Source organism: Dendrobates tinctorius, unplaced genomic scaffold, assembly GCF_039654945.1.
Source record: "Dendrobates tinctorius isolate UK_male_01 unplaced genomic scaffold, ASM3965494v1 ptg000082l, whole genome shotgun sequence".
Taxonomy (NCBI): Eukaryota; Metazoa; Chordata; class Amphibia; order Anura; family Dendrobatidae; genus Dendrobates; species Dendrobates tinctorius.
The window spans coordinates 6,124,712-6,143,317 of NW_027361750.1; the positions used below are offsets into that span (position 1 = coordinate 6,124,712).

The 18,606-nt window shown below is 45.9% G+C and overlaps 1 protein-coding gene across 1 annotated transcript in view; it reads left to right on the forward strand.

Moving 5' to 3' along the window:
• The window catches only part of PREX2 (phosphatidylinositol-3,4,5-trisphosphate dependent Rac exchange factor 2), a 597,424-nt gene that overhangs the window by 381,480 nt on the left and 197,338 nt on the right, over positions 1 to 18,606 (forward strand). Inside the window, exon 23 of the mRNA XM_073583857.1 lies at positions 429 to 590. Coding sequence (XP_073439958.1) covers positions 429 to 590 — 162 coding nt within the window. The remainder of the gene's footprint in view (positions 1 to 428; positions 591 to 18,606) is intronic.

An 18,606-nucleotide genomic window follows, 5' to 3' on the forward strand; every position in this document is an offset into this window, starting at 1 on the left:
CGGAGGTAAGTATCACATGCAGCGATATCGCTAGTAATATCGCTGTAACGTCACAAACTCGGTGACTTTACAGCAATATTGCTAGCGATATCGCAGTGTGTAATGGGGGCTTAAATCCGGATCCAAAGTATCCTGTCTTGTCTGAAGCTATAGCCGGACCCGATCCCATGGACGGGGAGGTAGAACATACTCTTGAAGGACCAGGGAGTAAAGAACCAACTCCACCTCATCACTCACTCATGATGATTCCTGTTTAGAAGAGGGGAGAGGGGTTTCAGGGCAATCAGAACTCAGTTCTGACCACAGCAAACAGGCCTTGGATCCCACTTCATCTGCCCTGAAATAAGTTGTGTAGCGTTGAAACGCCATTTAAGAACTGAGACATTTTTCCAGCTCTATATAACAATGTGTTTTCTTCTCTTACACAGATCTTAGATGCTCTTGCAAAAAGCGATGAACAATTTGTACAAAACTGCAGCAATCTCCATTCCTTACATGAAGTCATTCCACCAGAACTGCACAATAAATTTAACATGATTTGCCGGGAAAAAATTGAACACATCTACAGGCGGATCACTAGCTATAGGAAGGTAACTAAGGTTTTACTACTTTGCTTTTTTTAAAACTCTATTGTAAATATGTATTACCCGGTTCACATACTTTATTAACAGTTCTCTAGACAGTAGAATATTATAATGCAGCAATGCCTCATATAGCGTGCTCGGCAGTAAAGGTGTTTCTCTAGTGATACAGTTCTGCAGAAAATGTCCTACATTTTTTAAAAGCCTTCAGACATAATGCTGTTGTATCTCCCAGAGCGGGGTACTCAGGTCTCTGGGCAGAGTTGGATTCAGGAGGCCACGGGAGTGGCAGTCGTGCCTGGTGCCTGTGCTCCAGGGACAGTAAAATGGGGGTTAAAAAATAAAATAAAAATAAAAGAAATTTTTAAAAGTTTGTGACGCCAGTTGGAGTGTTCAACTGTAAGATAGCCGGCACTGCAGATGATGGCAATGCAGGTGTTTAACCCCCTCCAACTAGGGCTGGCCCCAGAGATATTGATAGAAGTAGATGGTACGGAGTAACAAGGCAGGAGACAAGGAAAGTCATTTTATCATTTACTGAAGTTCAGATGCAATTCAGAGGATAAAATACAACTCTCTCACCAGGTTTACAGTCTGCTCTGCATGATGGGAGTTATCTCTCTCTCTGCTGGGGTTCAGTGTAAACTTCCTGCTGTTCTAATCCATTCAGGGACAAAGGTTTCCCAGAGTCTGAAACTTCCAGTACTACCAGTACTCACAGTGTTTTCTGCCCCGGCAACATGCAGCTTGAATCCTATGTGAAGCACGTGCTTGTTCTGACATAATCCCTAACTGATTCTCAGTTGCTGTAGTTTTCCTGGGAGAAGACACTCCACTGCTGGGTGTGTAAACCACACATCCTCTCATCTTACCATCCGAATATAGAAGCATAGATGGCCTAGGGGCTGAAGCCCTGATTCTCCTCATCATTGTTCCAGGCGAGAGCACATGTAACTGCTCCCAGAACATTCTCCATTTACTTCACACCGTCTTCCTCACAGAACAACTAAACTCCTCCCCTCCCAGTTAGGGTATCTCTGCAAAGCTCTAAGCTTCAGGCAAGTAAGGGAGTGGGGTAAAATTGTGTGTGCAGTTGTCTCCAGCAGAGAAAGCATAACTCCCATCATTTACAAAACACATATAAAATAGTACATATTTGACCATTTTGTGGCGGCAAAGACACAGGGCGCCACACTGTCAGTAAGCTCTGCACTTCAAGGACTCCAGATTGTAGACACTTGTAAACCAGTCTGTGTCTGATGAGAGGTGCGCTGGTCAATGACTGGGAACTTAAAGAGGTTGTTCATATGTCCATGATTTTCCACAGACGGAGTAGTCCATGCAAAATTGCGGAGACATGTCCGATTATGATATGAGTGTCAGATCAGAATCAGCAATGCAAGTCTATGGGTCCATGACAAAATCAGACAACAAACGGATGGTAGACTGTTACATATGAAAAGAACAGAGGATATTTTTTTCCTTTTCACGTACAAGAAAAACTGATAACTAGAGTTGAGCGACTTTTGGTTTTTTAGGGTCGAGTTTCGTTTCGTGAAACCCGACTTTTCCATAAGTCGGGTCGAGCAAGATCGTCCGATTATAGGGAAAAGTCGGGGTCGTCCCGAAACACGAAACCCAATGTAAGTCAATGGGGAATAAAAGTCGGCAGTGAGAGGAGGACAGGAAACACACCTACAGTGCCCATTTGAATGCCAAAAGCATCAATTCTTCTTACTTAAGCTTGTCAACCTTAATTAACTTCATAATACAAGTTATGCACTGAAAAATGGGGGTTATTTGGCTAAAGTTGTGGGGGGGAGGGCTGGCTCCAGGTTTTCATGTGCCCTGGGCGAAAGAGCGCCCCTTTAACACATACCACAACTCATCATGCTCCGATAATGTAAAATACTTCACTTTTTACATCTCATGACGAGGCCCATCTATTTCTCCATACAGAATCATTGGTCCCATATAATGTTTGAAACAGTATATGATGAGCTCCACATAATGCTACAGTATATGTTGGTCCCCATGGATGAAGCTCCACTGTCTTATGGGCCCAAATAATGCTCCAAACATAATGGGCCCCATTTCTAATGCTCTAGTGTATAATGGGCCCTGTAAATGCTGCTCCAGTGTCTGATGTCCACCTTTGGAATGTTCCAGTGTATGGTGGGCCCCATCTATCATTCTCCAGAGTATAGTGCTCCCCAAAAATTGCTGTCCCAACATTGAAAACAATCAAATAAGTCTCCTCGCTAGGGAATCCCTGTACTTGTCTGGACTCCTCGTCGTCCCCATCTTCCATCTCACTGCACAGTATTTCAACTTTGCAAGTGCTGTGATCCTGAGCAAGCAGGGGGGGCCCACTCGTTGGCGACGGCACTGGCACAGGGCCCCTGATAGTACGGTGGTGTGTCTGATGGCGAGTGGGCCGAACCTGCACTTTCATCTGCAGCTTCCTCTTTGTCACCGTGTAAGATGGAACTGTATATGGGAAGGGTAACCTGAGTTTCATCAGGGTCAGATTCAGGTCGTGTAGCGTGCGAGGGGAATGTAGTGGTCTGGGTCAATGTACCAGCAGATTCATCGAGCAGTGGCTGGGCATCAGTGCACTTGTGTCGCCCCCAGGAGTACGGTCGCCACAGTGGCATTACCTTCTTCCTAGGGAGTGTGATGTCATGCTTGGGAGCAACGAACGATCTTTCTAGCAGGTTAACTGATTGGGCGGCGTTATTCCCACGAGTCATGACCCTCCAAACAGCGTTCATGAAGGCAAAGTGTTTGTTTTACGTGGGCAGTATGGTTGCAAAGCTGAACCTTAAAGGAATGTCCAGAAGGGCACCACCAGGAGTGGAGCCTACGGTTAAATTCGACTCCACCTGGGAAACCTCAACCATGCCAGCTACAGAACAGATGCACACATTGCAAGCTTAATTCCGTTAACGAACGAGACTCCGTCATGCCCCGCGGTCCGAGTCCGGCTTACTAGAGGGACACGTGAGGCTCTGGCACATGAGATTGGCCAATAACTGGTGTGTCATGCCCTTACATGTCCGTGGCTGCATGTGCGCTACACTGAAAAGGCCAGCGTTTGTCGCTTACAGGTGCAGATAACCCGCTGAACAACGTTAGTGATGGGGATCACTGATTACAATTATTACCCGCGAACAATGATTTCCCAGTAAGTGCAGGTCAACCACAGTTCCGGAATTAGGCCTAACCGTCATTCCTGAAAAAATGAAAAACTTACGTGTGCAAACCACAGGTGCTGTAGCTAGCTTAACAGCTCGCCAGCCGTTCTCACGCCCAGTATGGATTACACGTGATTGCACAAAGGTTAGAAAGGGTACCGTATCCCCAGATAACATGTATGGATAGCGTACACATTCAAAATATATGTCTATACATCAGGAGGCAGGCTCAGACGGTGTTAGGCCCAGTATGGATTACACGTGATTGCACAAAAGTTAGAAAGGGTACCGTATCCCCAGATAACATGTATGGATAGCGTACACATTCAAAATATATGTCTATACATCAGGAGGCAGGCTCAGATGGTGTTAGGCCCAGTATGGATTGCACGTGATTGCACAAAGGTTAGAAAGGGTACCGTATCCCCGGAAAACATGTATGGATAGCGTACACATTCAAAATATATGTCTATACATCAGGAGGCAGGCTCAGACGGTGTTAGGCCCAGTATGGATTGCACGTGATTGCACAAAGGTTAGAAAGGGTACCGTATCCCCGGATAACATGTATGGATAGCGTACACATTCAAAATATATGTCTATACATCAGGAGGCAGGCTCAGATGGTGTTAGGCCCAGTATGGATTGCACGTGATTGCACAAAGGTTAGAAAGGGTACCGTATCCCCGGATAACATGTATGGATAGCGTACACATTCAAAATATATGTCTATACATCAGGAGGCAGGCTCAGACGGTGTCAGGCACAGTATGGATTTGACGGCCCAGACTACACAGCGGAGGAGCAGGGAGAGGTAAAGATTGCAAATGCTGGGGCCCTGCCCAAACAAGGGGGGCCCACTCGTGGGCGTCGGTACTGGCACTGGGCCCCTCATAGTACGGCGGTGTGTCTGACGGCGGGTGTGCACCACCACCGTCAGAGACACTTGATTGCACTATGAAGGACCCTGTGCCAGTGCCCGCGCCCAAGAGTCGGCCTACCCACCTGTCCAGGGCAACGGCACTCGCACGGTGTCGTGCGCTAGGTGGTGACCCCGGCCATGGGGGGGGAGGCAGCACAGTTAGGGAGTTCTAGAAAGTGGCATATGTTGATGTTGGACATTCAGCTGATGCAAAAGGTGAAATAGGTCAAGTCCCAGGAAGAGGTGGACCAAAGCAAGCCATTTTTCTGTCACCCTATGTGTCATCAGGGGAAGGTGGGACAAAATCCTTGGAAACCCATGCGTGGTTCATTTTAATGAAGGTTAGATCATCCACATTTTGGGTTGACAGACGGGTCCTTTTTTCTGTCAGGATTGATCCAGCTGCACTGAAGACTCTTTCCGATAGCACACTTGCAGCTGGGCAAGCGAGCTCCTGTAAGGCATATTGTGCCAATTCAGGCCAGGTGTCCAGTTTAGCGGCCCAATAGTCAAAGGGGAATGACCTGTGTGGGAGAACATCGATATGGGAGGAAAAGTAGTTTGTAACCATAGTTGACAACTGCTGTCTCCTGTCACTTTCCATCGATGCAGTATTACCAGTTGTGTGAGCGGTACTTGAAAAATCAGTCCACAACATTGTCATGAAACCCCTGTCTCCAACACCACTTCTGCTGTGTGCACCACGAACACCTCTGCCAAGCTGCCCCCGGCCCGTACGGCTCGTGTGAGAACCATCACCGCTGCTGTGTGCTGGGAATGCCTCAAGCAACCGATTTACCAGAGTTGCTTGTTTATTAGCCAATATTAGGTCAAGATTCTCCTGTGGCATGATGTTTTGTAATTTGCCTTTATAGCATGGATCCAGGATGCTGGCCAACCAGTAGTCGTCATCGTTCATCATTTTGGCAATGCGGGGGTCCCTTTTTAGGATCTGCAAGGCATAATCTGACATGTGAGCCAATGTTCCCGGTGTCAATAATGCACTGCGAGTGCTGGTTGGAGGAGCACTTTCTGGCAAATCCACATCCCTCCAGTCACACACAAACCCTGTACCAGACCTTGCCACGCCAACATTTTCACTTGCCCCACGAGATGCATCCTCCTCCCCTAAGTAATCATCCCCATCATCCTCCTCCTCCTCCTCTTATTCCTCCACCTCGTCCAGGAGAGGTCCCTGAGCAGACAATGGCTGAATGTCATCAAGGATTCCCTCCTCCTCTTCCTCCTCATCAACATTGGCTGCAGAAGCCTGCTCCTTAAGGTGCATCAAAGTTTGCATGAGCAGACGCATAAGTGGGATGCTCATGCTTAGGATGGCGTCGTCTGCACTTACCAGCCGTGTGCATTCCTCAAAACACTGAAGGACTTTACAGAGGTCTTTCAGCTTCGACCACTGCACACCGGTCAACTCCATGTCTGCTTTCAAAGTGCCTGGCCGTGTATCCTCCCACAAATGCATTATGGCCTGCCTCTGCTCACACAGCCGCTCCACCATGTGCAGGGTGGAGTTCCACCTTGTTGCAATGTCGATAATGAGGCGGTGGTTGGGAAGGTGGAGCAATCGCTGCAGCTTCTGCATACGAACGGAGTGTACAGGCGACCGGCGGATGTGCGCGCACAGTCTTCGCACCTTCTGGAGCAGGGCTGTTAACTCCGGATAATTTTTGAGGAAGCACTGCACCACCAGGTTCAAGGTGTGAGCCAAGCAAGGTATGTGGCTGAGTTTTGAAAGGGCTATGGCTGCCACAAAATTACGCCCGTTATCACTAACTACCTTGCCTGCCTCAAGATGTACACTGCCCAGCCATGACTCAGTTTGTCACTGAAAGTACTCGGCCAGCACCTCGGCGGTGTGTCTGTCGCCCAAACACATCATCTGCAACACTGCCTGCTGACGCTTTCCACTAGCTGCTCGATAGGGGGACACCTCGTGTGCAACAGTGGCAGCTGCAGATGGAGTGCTCGTACGACTGCGCTCTGTGGACGAGCTTTCGCTTCTGGAGGAGGAGGAGGAGGGTCGAACACCTACAGCCAACTGTTTCCTATACCGTGGGCTAGGCAGCACTGTCCCACCACCGCTGTCCCCTGTGGACCCTGCATCCACCACATTAACCCAGTGCGCAGTGATGGACACGTAACGGCCCTGGCCATGCCGACTGGACCATGCATCAGTTGTGAGGTGCACCTTTCCACTCACTGACTGCTTGAGTGCATGGACAATGCGGTCTTTCACATGATGGTGGAGGGCTGGGATGGCTTTGCGAGAGAAGAAGTGGCGACTGGGTAGGTCATAGCGTGGTACTGCATAGGCCATGAGTTCGCGGAAAGCTGCGCTTTCCACCAACCGAAAGGGCATCATCTCAAACGAGATTAGTTTGGCAATGTGGGCGTTCAAACCCAGTGTACGCGGATGAGAGACTGAGTACTTTCTTGACCTACTCATAGTGTCTGGGAGGGTGAGCTGGACTTGAGAGCTGCATATGGTGGAAGTAGCGGTGGACAGGGCGGACTGAGAGAGGGTTGATGATGGTGATGGAGTTTCAGTGGGATTCCCTGACTGCTGTGGCCTTGCAACGACACCTCAACATTTGCTGCTGTGCTAACCGGTGGGCTTACAGTGGGGGAAACAATGTAGCGTTGCTGACTACCTTCGTTGTGATCAGTTGCACATGTGGCACTTGAGGTTTGGTGTTGTGTCCACGCTTGCAAGTGCATGCTGGTTAAATGTCTAAGCATGCAACTGGTATTCAAATTTTTCAGATTTTTCCCTCGGCTAAATGTCTTTGCGCACTTCTTACAGATAACCTTGGCCTGATCATGAGGATTTTGTTCAAAAAAGTGCCACACTGCACTCTTCCTACTTTGGCAGACATTTTGCGGCCTAGCACACTGTGATCTTTTGACCCTCTGGACAAGCTGTCCAGCAACTCTTTTTATGTTTGGAACCTGTCTTTGGAGTGCTCCGGGCCTGCCAGATAACAGTTGTTGCGATGTCGATGTCTGCTGTGGATGCTCCTCATCTGAGCTATTGGAAGCAGCACCCTCTTCCCCCAATGGATGCCAATCTGGGTCAACAACTGGGTCATCCATCACCTCCTCTTCTATGTCATGTGCACCTTCCTCTGTGTCACCGTGTATGGTGGTATAGTGTGCGGGAAGGGGCACCTGAGTCTCATCAGGGTCAGAATCTGGCTCTGTACACTGCGAGGACAATGTAGTGCTCTGAGTGAATGTACCAGCAGAATCATCCATCAGCGGCTGTGCATCAGTGCACTCCATGTCAGATTCATCTTGGCCTGGGTAATTCACCATTTCACTTGATAATCCAGGCATGGTATGTGAAAACAGCTCCATGGAGTAATCAGTAGTATGGCCTGCGTCATCCTTCAATCTTGGTTGGGGTGAAGGACACAAGGAAAGGTGTGGTTCATGAACATGAGCCTCCAATGACGACTCAGTGCTTTTACTTTTTACAACTGAAGAGGAGGCGATAGAGCTGGAGGCTGAGTCAGCAATGTAAGACAAACCTTTTTCCTGATGCTCTGGCTTTAAAAGCGGTTTGCCAACTCCTAGAAAACTAAGCGTTCGAGGCCTTATGTAGCCAGACGATGACGCAGGCTCAACACCTCCTGCATTCGGTCCTATTTTGCTCTTGCCACTACCATCAGATCCACCACCAACACCATTCATTACCAGCTGCCAACCCCCGCCCAATTCCACGGCCTCTTCCACCAGCCTTCCTCATTTTTGGTAGAAATGTAGACAAAATCCAACAAACTATATAGTAATGTAAAATAAGGTACAAGGTGTCTATAGGACAGGGGAGATTTTGAATTTCTGCAGACACTTGTGGACACTGGACACTTTTGTGTGAGGCCCACTGATATCTGAGCGCTATGTCACAGGCTCGATGGCACAGCTGTGACAAAAGTGACTAGAGGATAAGGGAGATTTTGAATTTCAGCAGTCACTTGTGGACACTGGACACTTTTGGATTGTGTGAGGCCCACTGATATCTGAGCGCTCTGTGACAGGCTCGATGGCACAGCTGTGACAAAAGTGACGAGAGGATAAGGGAGATTTTGAATTTCTGCAGACACTTGTGGACACTGGACACTTTTGGATTGTGTGAGGCCCAATGAATATCTGAGCGCTATGTGACAGGCTCGATGGCACAGCTGTGACAAAAGTGACGAGAGGATAAGGGAGATTTTGAATTTCTGCAGACACTTGTGGACAGTGGACACTTTTGGATTGTGTGAGGCCCACTGATATCTGAGCGCTATGTGACAGGCTCGATGGCACAGCTGTGACAAAAGTGACGAGAGGATAAGGGAGATTTTGAATTTCTGCAGACACTTGTGGACACTGGACACTTTTGGATTGTGTGAGGCCCACTGATATCTGAGCGCTATGTCACAGGCTCGATGGCACAGCTGTGACAAAAGTGACTAGAGGATAAGGGAGATTTTGAATTTCAGCAGTCACTTGTGGACACTGGACACTTTTGGATTGTGTGAGGCCCACTGATATCTGAGCGCTATGTGACAGGCTCGATGGCACAGCTGTGACAAAAGTGACGAGAGGATAAGGGAGATTTTGAATTTCTGCAGACACTTGTGGACACTGGACACTTTTGGATTGTGTGAGGCCCACTGATATCTGAGCGCTATGTCACAGGCTCGATGGCACAGCTGTGACAAAAGTGACTAGAGGATAAGGGAGATTTTGAATTTCAGCTGTCACTTGTGGACACTGGACACTTTTGGATTGTGTAAGGCCCAATGAATATCTGAGCGCTATGTGACAGGCTCGATGGCACAGCTGTGACAAAAGTGACGAGAGGATAAGGGAGATTTTGAATTTCTGCAGACACTTGTGGACACTGGACACTTTTGGATTGTGTGAGGCCCACTGATATCTGAGCGCTATGTCACAGGCTCGATGGCACAGCTGTGACAAAAGGGACTAGAGGATAAGGGAGATTTTGAATTTCAGCAGTCACTTGTGGACACTGGACACTTTTGGATTGTGTGAGGCCCACTGATATCTGAGCGCTATGTCACAGGCTCGATGGCACAGCTGTGACAAAAGTGACTAGAGGATAAGGGAGATTTTGAATTTCAGCAGTCACTTGTGAACACTGGACACTTTTGGATTGTGTGAGGCCCAATGAATATCTGAGCGCTATTTGACAGGCTCGATGGCACAGCTGTGACAAAAGTGACGAGAGGATAAGGGAGATTTTGAATTTCTGCAGACACTTGTGGACACTGGACAGTGGACACTTTTGGATTGTGTGAGGCCCACTGATATCTGAGCGCTATGTGACAGGCTCGATGGCACAGCTGTGACAAAAGTGACGAGAGGATAAGGGAGATTTTGAATTTCTGCAGACACTTGTGGACACTGGACACTTTTGGATTGCGTGAGGTCCACTGATATCTGAGCGCTATGTCACAGGCTCTATGGCACAGCTGTGACAAAAGTGACTAGAGGATAAGGGAGATTTTGAATTTCAGCAGTCACTTGTGGACACTGGACACTTTTGGATTGTGTGAGGCACAATGAATATCTGAGCGCTATGTGACAGGCTCAATGGTACAGCTGTGACAAAAGTGACGAGAGGATAAGGGAGATTTTGAATTTCTGCAGACACTTGTGGACACTGGACACTTTTGGATTGTGTGAGGCCCACTGATATCTGAGCGCTATGTCACAGGCTCGATGGCACAGCTGTGACAAAAGTGACTAGAGGATAAGGGAGATTTTGAATTTCAGCAGTCACTTGTGGACACTGGACACTTTTGGATTGTGTGAGGCCCACTGATATCTGAGCGCTATGTGACAGGCTCGATGGCACAGCTGTGACAAAAGTGACTAGAGGATAAGGGAGATTTTGAATTTCAGCAGTCACTTGTGGACACTGGACACTTTTGGATTGTGTGAGGCCCAATGAATATCTGAGCGCTATGTGACAGGCTCGATGGCACAGCTGTGACAAAAGTGACGAGAGGATAAGGGAGATTTTGAATTTCTGCAGACACTTGTGGACACTGGACACTTATGGATTGTGTGAGGCCCACTGAATATCACAGCGCTATGTCACAGGCAGAAATTGGCTAGTGTATCACAAACTACAAGGTGTATGTAGAATTGGGCAGAATAGGAATCTCCCTAGAGTGCAGGTCTGTAAGAACGGAACATGTCCTCGTTTTATTCTCACAGAGTGACACACTGATAGCTTCACTGTGGCTGTGATAACAGCCGTTACACGGTACTGTGTGAGGAGCGTACACCGCTGTATGGTGTGAAAAAATGCACGCTCAGTACCTCAGCAGGACAAAAAAAAAAAATTGGGATTGCTTTTAAAAAAGCAGTTTGCGGAGCAGTGGGTAAACAGCAATGCAGAAATGTCAGGAAGCCTTAGAAGGCAGCCCAACAACCAACACCACTGATACACCACTATATAGCCTCCCCTTGCACTGCACACACAGTGACTGATGTGTTGTACAGGCAAAATCGCTAGCAGCAGAAGCAGTTTTTTTTTTCTTCTCAGCAGGACAAAAAAAAAAATTGGGATTGCTTTTAAAAAAGCAGTTTGCGGAGCAGTGGGTAAACAGCAATGCAGGAATGTCAGGAAGCCTTAGAAGGCAGCCCTACAACCAACACCACTGATACACCACTATATAGCCTCCCCTTGCACTGCACACACAGTGACTGGTGTGTTGTACAGGCACAATCGCTAGCAGCAGAAGCAGTTTTTGGTGTCTTCTTCCCTGCCTAACGCTCTCCCTACAAAATCATCAGCAGCAGCAGCTCTCCCTATTCTGAGATCAGCATGAGTAACATGGCGGTCGGCGTGCACGCCCTTTTATACCCCCTGTGACGCCCCCCAAAGCAAGCCAATCACTTGCATGCCCTTCTGAAAGATGGTGGTGACCCGTGCCTATGTCATCACGTTGCCCACAGTGTCCGTGGATCCTGATTGGCTGAAAAAGAGCGCAAAACAAACTTTTGAAACGCGACTTTGGCGCGTAAGTCGCCGACCTCGTGGCCGACCTCACCCTAGGGTCGGGTTTCGTTTCATGAAACCCGACTTTGCCAAAAGTCGGCGACTTTTGAAATTTTTTGACCCGTTTCGCTCAACTCTACTGATAACACTTGGACCAAACTCGCATGAAGCTCTGCCCAAAAATCACTGGTGAAGCGAAGTCTGTTTTTCTCGTGTGTGAAAAAAATGGAGGTCTGAATGAGGCCCAAATGTGGTTCCCACCAGCAACACTTCCTAATTTCCTATAGACAGGAGTTTTATCATCAATGTTTGTAAAAGGGGCTGTCTACCTGGTCATTTCAATAGCTAACTCAGTCCCTATACTTATTGCCAATGCTCCACATTGGGAAGCGTTTCCAGTGTCTTGCACATTATCAGTGCTGTGCATGAAGAAGGTGGACTGACTGCCATTTTTTATAGTTTTGCCAGTTCCTATATCCATCTATACATCAGTTGAGATGGAGAATGGGGAAGGGGTAGCTGTTAAAATAAGCCAGGCAGCCTGACCCCTTTACAGTCAGCACTGACGATGAAACTTCCTGATGTGTCTTAGGAAGGCACTGGGAGAGTCACTGAAGTGTGGCATCTGTGGACAATCCCTTTAAGTGTTCTAATAAACCCAAGATTTCAATGTTCATCCACTTTATTTCTTGTCCCACTGTATCTGCTTGTGACAAATGATTTAATTAAAGGGGGCTGTTAGTCCCAGTTCATTGCCTAAGCCTGTCCCCTTCTCTAGTAAAGTTGATGCAGATACGAAGATTCTGCATTACACATATTTCAACCACTTGTTTTGTAGCTGGACCTCCTTTTCAGCTCCATATATTCTATTATTTCTTGCAGAAATTTGAGAGTGAAAATCAGGTCTATACATCAGAATGGTTTTGTTTAAAGGGAAACTGTCAGATCCCCCGCACCCCAGAACCACCAGCAGTTGCGTCTCCATATATAAATATGCTGCCTTACAGTTACATTGCACACATACACAGATCTTTGGAAAAAGTATTTCTAAAGTCAGTTTGTAATACGTAAATGAGGCCTTTGACTAATCAATGAGGCCTTAGTGTCCCCAGACTAGTCGGCCCACTTAGCCTGTTGTTACACCCCTGTGGGCATGATAACATAACTTACATGCACCGGCGTCATCTCTAGTGCTATAGGTGCCTCGCGCATGCACGCGGCATCTTTCCCTCACTGTGTTCACCCCTGAAGCCGGGTGTACGCATGCCGGCTTCAAAGAGGCGCATTGCACATAATCAGAAGTCTTCTGCACTTGCAATCGTGCCACTGTGTCTGCTCCAATGGCTTGTATGAAAACTGGAATATTTTAGATTTCCTATGGTCAGTCAAAAGCCAAAACAAAACCAGTAGATATTTGTAAAAGACATGAGTATAACATAAAATCTAGTTGTAATTTCCAGAAATATTACTTTTTAGGCAATTGTACAGTATATCCAGCCATGGAAAAATCACAACTCCCAGCATTACCTGATATCCACAGACTGTCATGTGATGCTCAGAGTTTTCGTTTTCCATAGCCTGAACATCAACCACTGTCCTTTGGGCAGAACAATATTTAATAATCTGGTATTGGATCTAAAAGTGATGGTAATAACTTGTGGGGATTTCTCTTGAGCTTTTGACTTGTGAAGATTTGCCGAGGATTTTAGCTTTGATTTGGTTTATCATAGCACGGCATATTTACTTTAGAGCAGTATTTCTTTTTTTCAAAGAGCATATTTTATAACAGTGAATGTGACACATCAATAGAGCTATGTGCATTGATTTCAGGAGTAATTAAAAACGGGAACATGTATTAAACTTCATTGCAGGAATTCAGATCGTTTTTAGGTTTGTTCCCTGTGTGCATGAATGATACTTAAAAAGAAAACACTCAATTCTTCAAAGAATGTTTTAGCAAATCTGATTCAGACAGGGCATTTGGGTAGTGGCTGTTCTAGCACCTGATACTAGGGGCACATACTTTTCATAGCATTGGGCATTTATGCATTCAATTGTATATGCATCCTCCCCTACCACCAGCGCCCCATGATTTTCAAATGCACTTTATTAACATAAATCAAATATATATACCTAAATTAGTGCTATGGACAGCATCATGCAGTTTAATTCAAATTGATGTAAAATTCTGAGACTTCTCTAGAAGCTGGGTCTTTTTTTAGATATATAGAAATCCAAATCCTAAGCATGGATGATGTTTTTGCAGCCTTCAGCCACCATTAGGGGGAGCTAATATTAAACCATATACAGCAAGCATCTCAGCTCCCTCTAGTGATGGTTGACTACAGTTGCAATTTTATCATATTAAGATTCATTAAAGGAATTTTGAGCTCTGTATTGGACACATAGGGCTTTTGACAGATATCCAGACATATTAAGAAAGGGCACACTACAAAATGCTGGACTTATAAATGATATGGTATTAAAAAAGTTGATAGAGACTTATCTTAGGCTACTTTCACACATCAGTTTTTTGCCGTCAGGCATGATCCGGCTTTTTTTAGAAAAAACGGATCCGGCATAAATTTTGGCGAACTGTAGAAACGGATCCGTTTTTTTGCTGGATCCGTCTCTGTTCCTGGAGGCTGGCCAATTAGATCTGAGCATGCGCAGACTTAAAAAAACCGGATCCGGTGGCTGGATCCGTCTTTTTCTGGATCCGGCGCATTCCGGCGCCCATAGACTTTCATTGTAGCAAAAAGCTGGAAGCGCCGCATCCAGCGCTTCCGGCTTTTTCGCCGGAGACAAAAAAACGTTACAGTAGACGTTTTTTCAAGACGCCGGAATGAGACAAGTTGCCGGATCTGGCAAAAAACGGATGAAACGCAATGCCATCCGGCACGATCCGGCGCTAATGCAAGTCAATGGGGAAAAACCGGATCCGGCATTGCATTTTGCCTGATCCGTTTTTTCCAAAAAAAGCCGGATCGCGCCTGAAGGCAAAAAACTGATGTGTGAAAGAGGCCTTACTGGTTATATTCTGTATTTTAGTTAAAAATTCTTCGTAACTAATTTGCACAGTAAGTTTGAAAATAATTTCCAAATACGTTTACTGCTTATGAAAACTCATTATTCTCCAAACTGGCATTCAAAGTTTTGCTAATTTCCATGTGAAACTGTACATGAGGTGGTTGTCAGACAAGTGACTTACAGCTTTACTGAGCTACTATAATGTTGTATGAAGAGTAGTGATGGGCAAACCCGAACATTAAAATTCAGGGTCTGCACCTAACATGTACTGTTCTGACACGGACCTTGAATTGCAGACTTCTCCAGGAAGTCTGTTTTACTGTTTGCGTTCAGCACCCTTAACATAGGGTGTTTCCCATGCTGTCATTTGCATGACAGCGCGAGAAACACCCGAAGCTATGATCCGCCAGCAGCTGTGACTGGCAGTAAAAAGTTTACCTCCAGTCACAGAGGTGTCAGCTGATGTTATTACTACTTCCATCAGCCTACGCCTGCTGCCGCTAATAACAGTGAGAGCAGGCGTGGTTGCTGGGAGTATTCATTAGCTGGAGCCTGCGCTATAAATAATGGTGTGGGGACCCCTCTATTCCTGATAACCTGCATGACAAAACTGACAGCTGTAGGCTGCAACCTTCAGCTGTCAGTTTTATCATGCATGGTTATCAAGAATAGAGGGGTCCCCACGCAATTTTTTAAAAATTATTTAAATAAATAATTTTAAAAAACTGTGTAGGGTCCCCCCATTTTTGGCAACCAGCCAAGCTAAAGCAGACAGCTTCAGAAATTTCTCGTGATGAACTACGGTGAATTCACTGAGCTCAGCACTGCACCGTGAGAATTTTTCTCACCGTGCTAGTGGTGATCTCACTGAAGTCACCGCAGTTCATCGGCCTGGCTCATACTGAAGTGAGCTGGGAACGCAGCCTCAGTAACGTGCGTAACCTCGATGACGTCACCGCTAGTAACCAACGCTGTGCTAGCAGCATCTCATTTTCCCGTGGTTTTCAGCCTAGATGGTCGCATTTTAGCGCAGTCCGGGTTGAAAACCAATTGTTGCAGACCTGGATTACGGCATGAGACAGTATGTTGGACAGTTGAGGGATATTGTTGTTTTTTATTTTTGTGTTATTACAGGAGACCAGGGCATAAGGTGAGTATAACTGTGTTATTTTTAAATAAAATTGAAAAGCGGCATGTATTTTTATTTCAAATAAAGGACTTTATTCGGGATGTTTTTTACTCACCATATGACTATGAGGATACTAATGGATAGGCGTCTTATAGCCGCCTCACCATTACTAACTGCTGGGCTTGATGTCGCCTGAAAATATAATGGTCATATATAAAGATCAATCCCACAAATATGATCCCCACTTGCCACCGCCACTGAGCAAGTGGAGAGAACCAAAGTGCCAAAATTGGTGCATCTAATAGATGCTCCTTTTCTGGTGCGGCAGTGGGCAGCAATTTTTTAGCTGGGGCACCAAAATAAAGCACACGCCTCCAGGGTGGAGCACATATGCGTCTCACCCAGGCTTCCAGAGCGTACAGTCAGAGGCATGTGTAGTCAATGCTCCCACACATACCACTTTACACACTACCCCACACGGAAGCAGCCAAGAGATACACTGACCAAAAAGAGGCGGCCAGAGAATCCAATCCAACACATGGGAAAGGTGTGTAAAAATATTACTACAGTCAATCCTCACAATAAAGGATCAACATTGCATAGCAGTGGCATGATCTCTTAGAGACCTATTTTCCCCGCACCATTAACTGTGTTGTGGACAGATACGTGAACATATTTCATATAAAGCTAATAAAGCTGAGTTGCTCATTTATACACCCCAGACTCATAGAATCAAGCAGAAAGATCCAACGTGTTTCTCTCTAAAGGATCCTTCTGTCCCAGTCACTCAGTCTTTTTGATTGAGGTACAATTGCTCTAAAAGCGAATGATGCCAAATTCCCCTAATGATATTTAACCATATGGTGGGCTAAAGGAGTATACATTTTATGGTTAATGTCCCAATGTGCTCACTCATCCTTACCTAAAAAGTCTTTTAGTCTTATCCACTTTGGGACATAGAATCATAGAACCGTAGAGTTGGAAGGGACCTCCTGGGCCATCTGGTCCAACCCCCTGCTCAAAGCAGGATTCGCTAAATCATCCCAGTCAGATGTCTATCCAGCCTCTGTTTGAAGACTTCCATTGAAGGAGAACTCACCACTTCTCGTGGCAGCTTGTTCCACTCATTGATTACTCTAACTGTCAAAAAGTTTTTTCTAATATCTAATCTGTGTCTCCTCCCATTCAGTTTCATCCCATTGCTTCTAGTCTTTCCTTGTGCAAATGAGAATAAAGTTGATCCTTCTACAATGTGACAGCCCTTTAGATATTTGTAGACAGCTATTAAGTCTCCTCTCAGTCTTCTCTTTTGCAAACTAAACAATCCCAAATCCTGCAACCTTTCCTCATAAGACAGGGTTTGCAGACCGGTCACCATTCTGGTTGCTCTTTTCTGAACTTGCTCCAGTTTGTTGATGTCTTTTTTAAAATGTGGTGCCCAAAACTGGACACAATATTCCAGATGAGGTCTGACCAAAGAGGAGTAGAGGGAAATAATGACTTCACGTGATCTAGACTGTATGCTTCTGTTAATACATCCTAGAATTGCATTTGCCTTTTTTGCTGCTGCATCACACTGTTGACTCATATTCAGTCTGTGATCTATTAGTATACCCAAGTCTTTTTCACATGTGCTGTTGCTTAGGCCTATTCCTCCCATTCTGTATATGCTTTTTTCATTTTTATTGCCCAGATGTAGTACTTTGCATTTTTCCCTGTTAAAAACCATTCTGTTAGTTGCTGCCCACATATATATGTACAAACATAAACACCTGCAATTTTCAATTGTCAAAATCCCTGTTATTATATATCCTACCGGTAACTGTAATGGAAAAATTCATAGATACATTAATGTACCAGCAAAAACTACAGTTACCTCACTTGAAAGTGCCAGTTACCCTCTGATCCAGCCAGGTGCCTGCCGGCATTGGGGTATTATACAGACTATGCACCACCTAGTCCCGCATGGACCTGCCTCTCCTGAAAGTGACCGACGGTCTTGGAGAAATCTGATTTGAAATATCTGTGTCCGCCAGTTAGTTATCCCAATATCTTCGCAAGATGGCCATTGTTTTATCATTCTGGTCATCATGAGCGTCAGTCAGTCGTGTAATGTCATTAGATGTACCTCTGGTCACAGGAGTAATTAAGTCTGTCCAATTACTCTTTAGTGCATGTTTGTAGCCAGAATTAATTACTTGTGCTGGATATCCCATGTTAAGAAATCTCCTTTTAAAATTGGTCACTTGTGACTCAAACTCACTTAGGGATGAACAGTTTCATCTCAATCTCATTGTCCCTTAAGGTTCCTATTCTTCATACTTGGTGGGTGATGGCTTACCCATCTGACGAGACTGTTTGTTGCCGTCGATTTTCGGTAAATGGAAGTATTTATATAGACCTCCACACCCTTCGTAATCATAATGTCCTGGAACGCAAACTATTATCCCCTGTCCACAGGATGAGGATGAGGATGTCATCATTGTACCGCCCCCACCATGTGACACCCCCATCCCAGAACACAACGGTGTCCTTCCACCAGTCCAGGAGCAAGTTGGTGTATGTGGGGGCACATGGGCTCCCTATTGCAATACCCCTGAGCTGGTGGTAGAATCTTCCGTTAAATAGAAAATAATTATTGCCAAAAGCATATGTCAACAGATCCAGCAGGAATCCATTATGTGCTAGTAAGTGTGTTCCTCTCATACTTA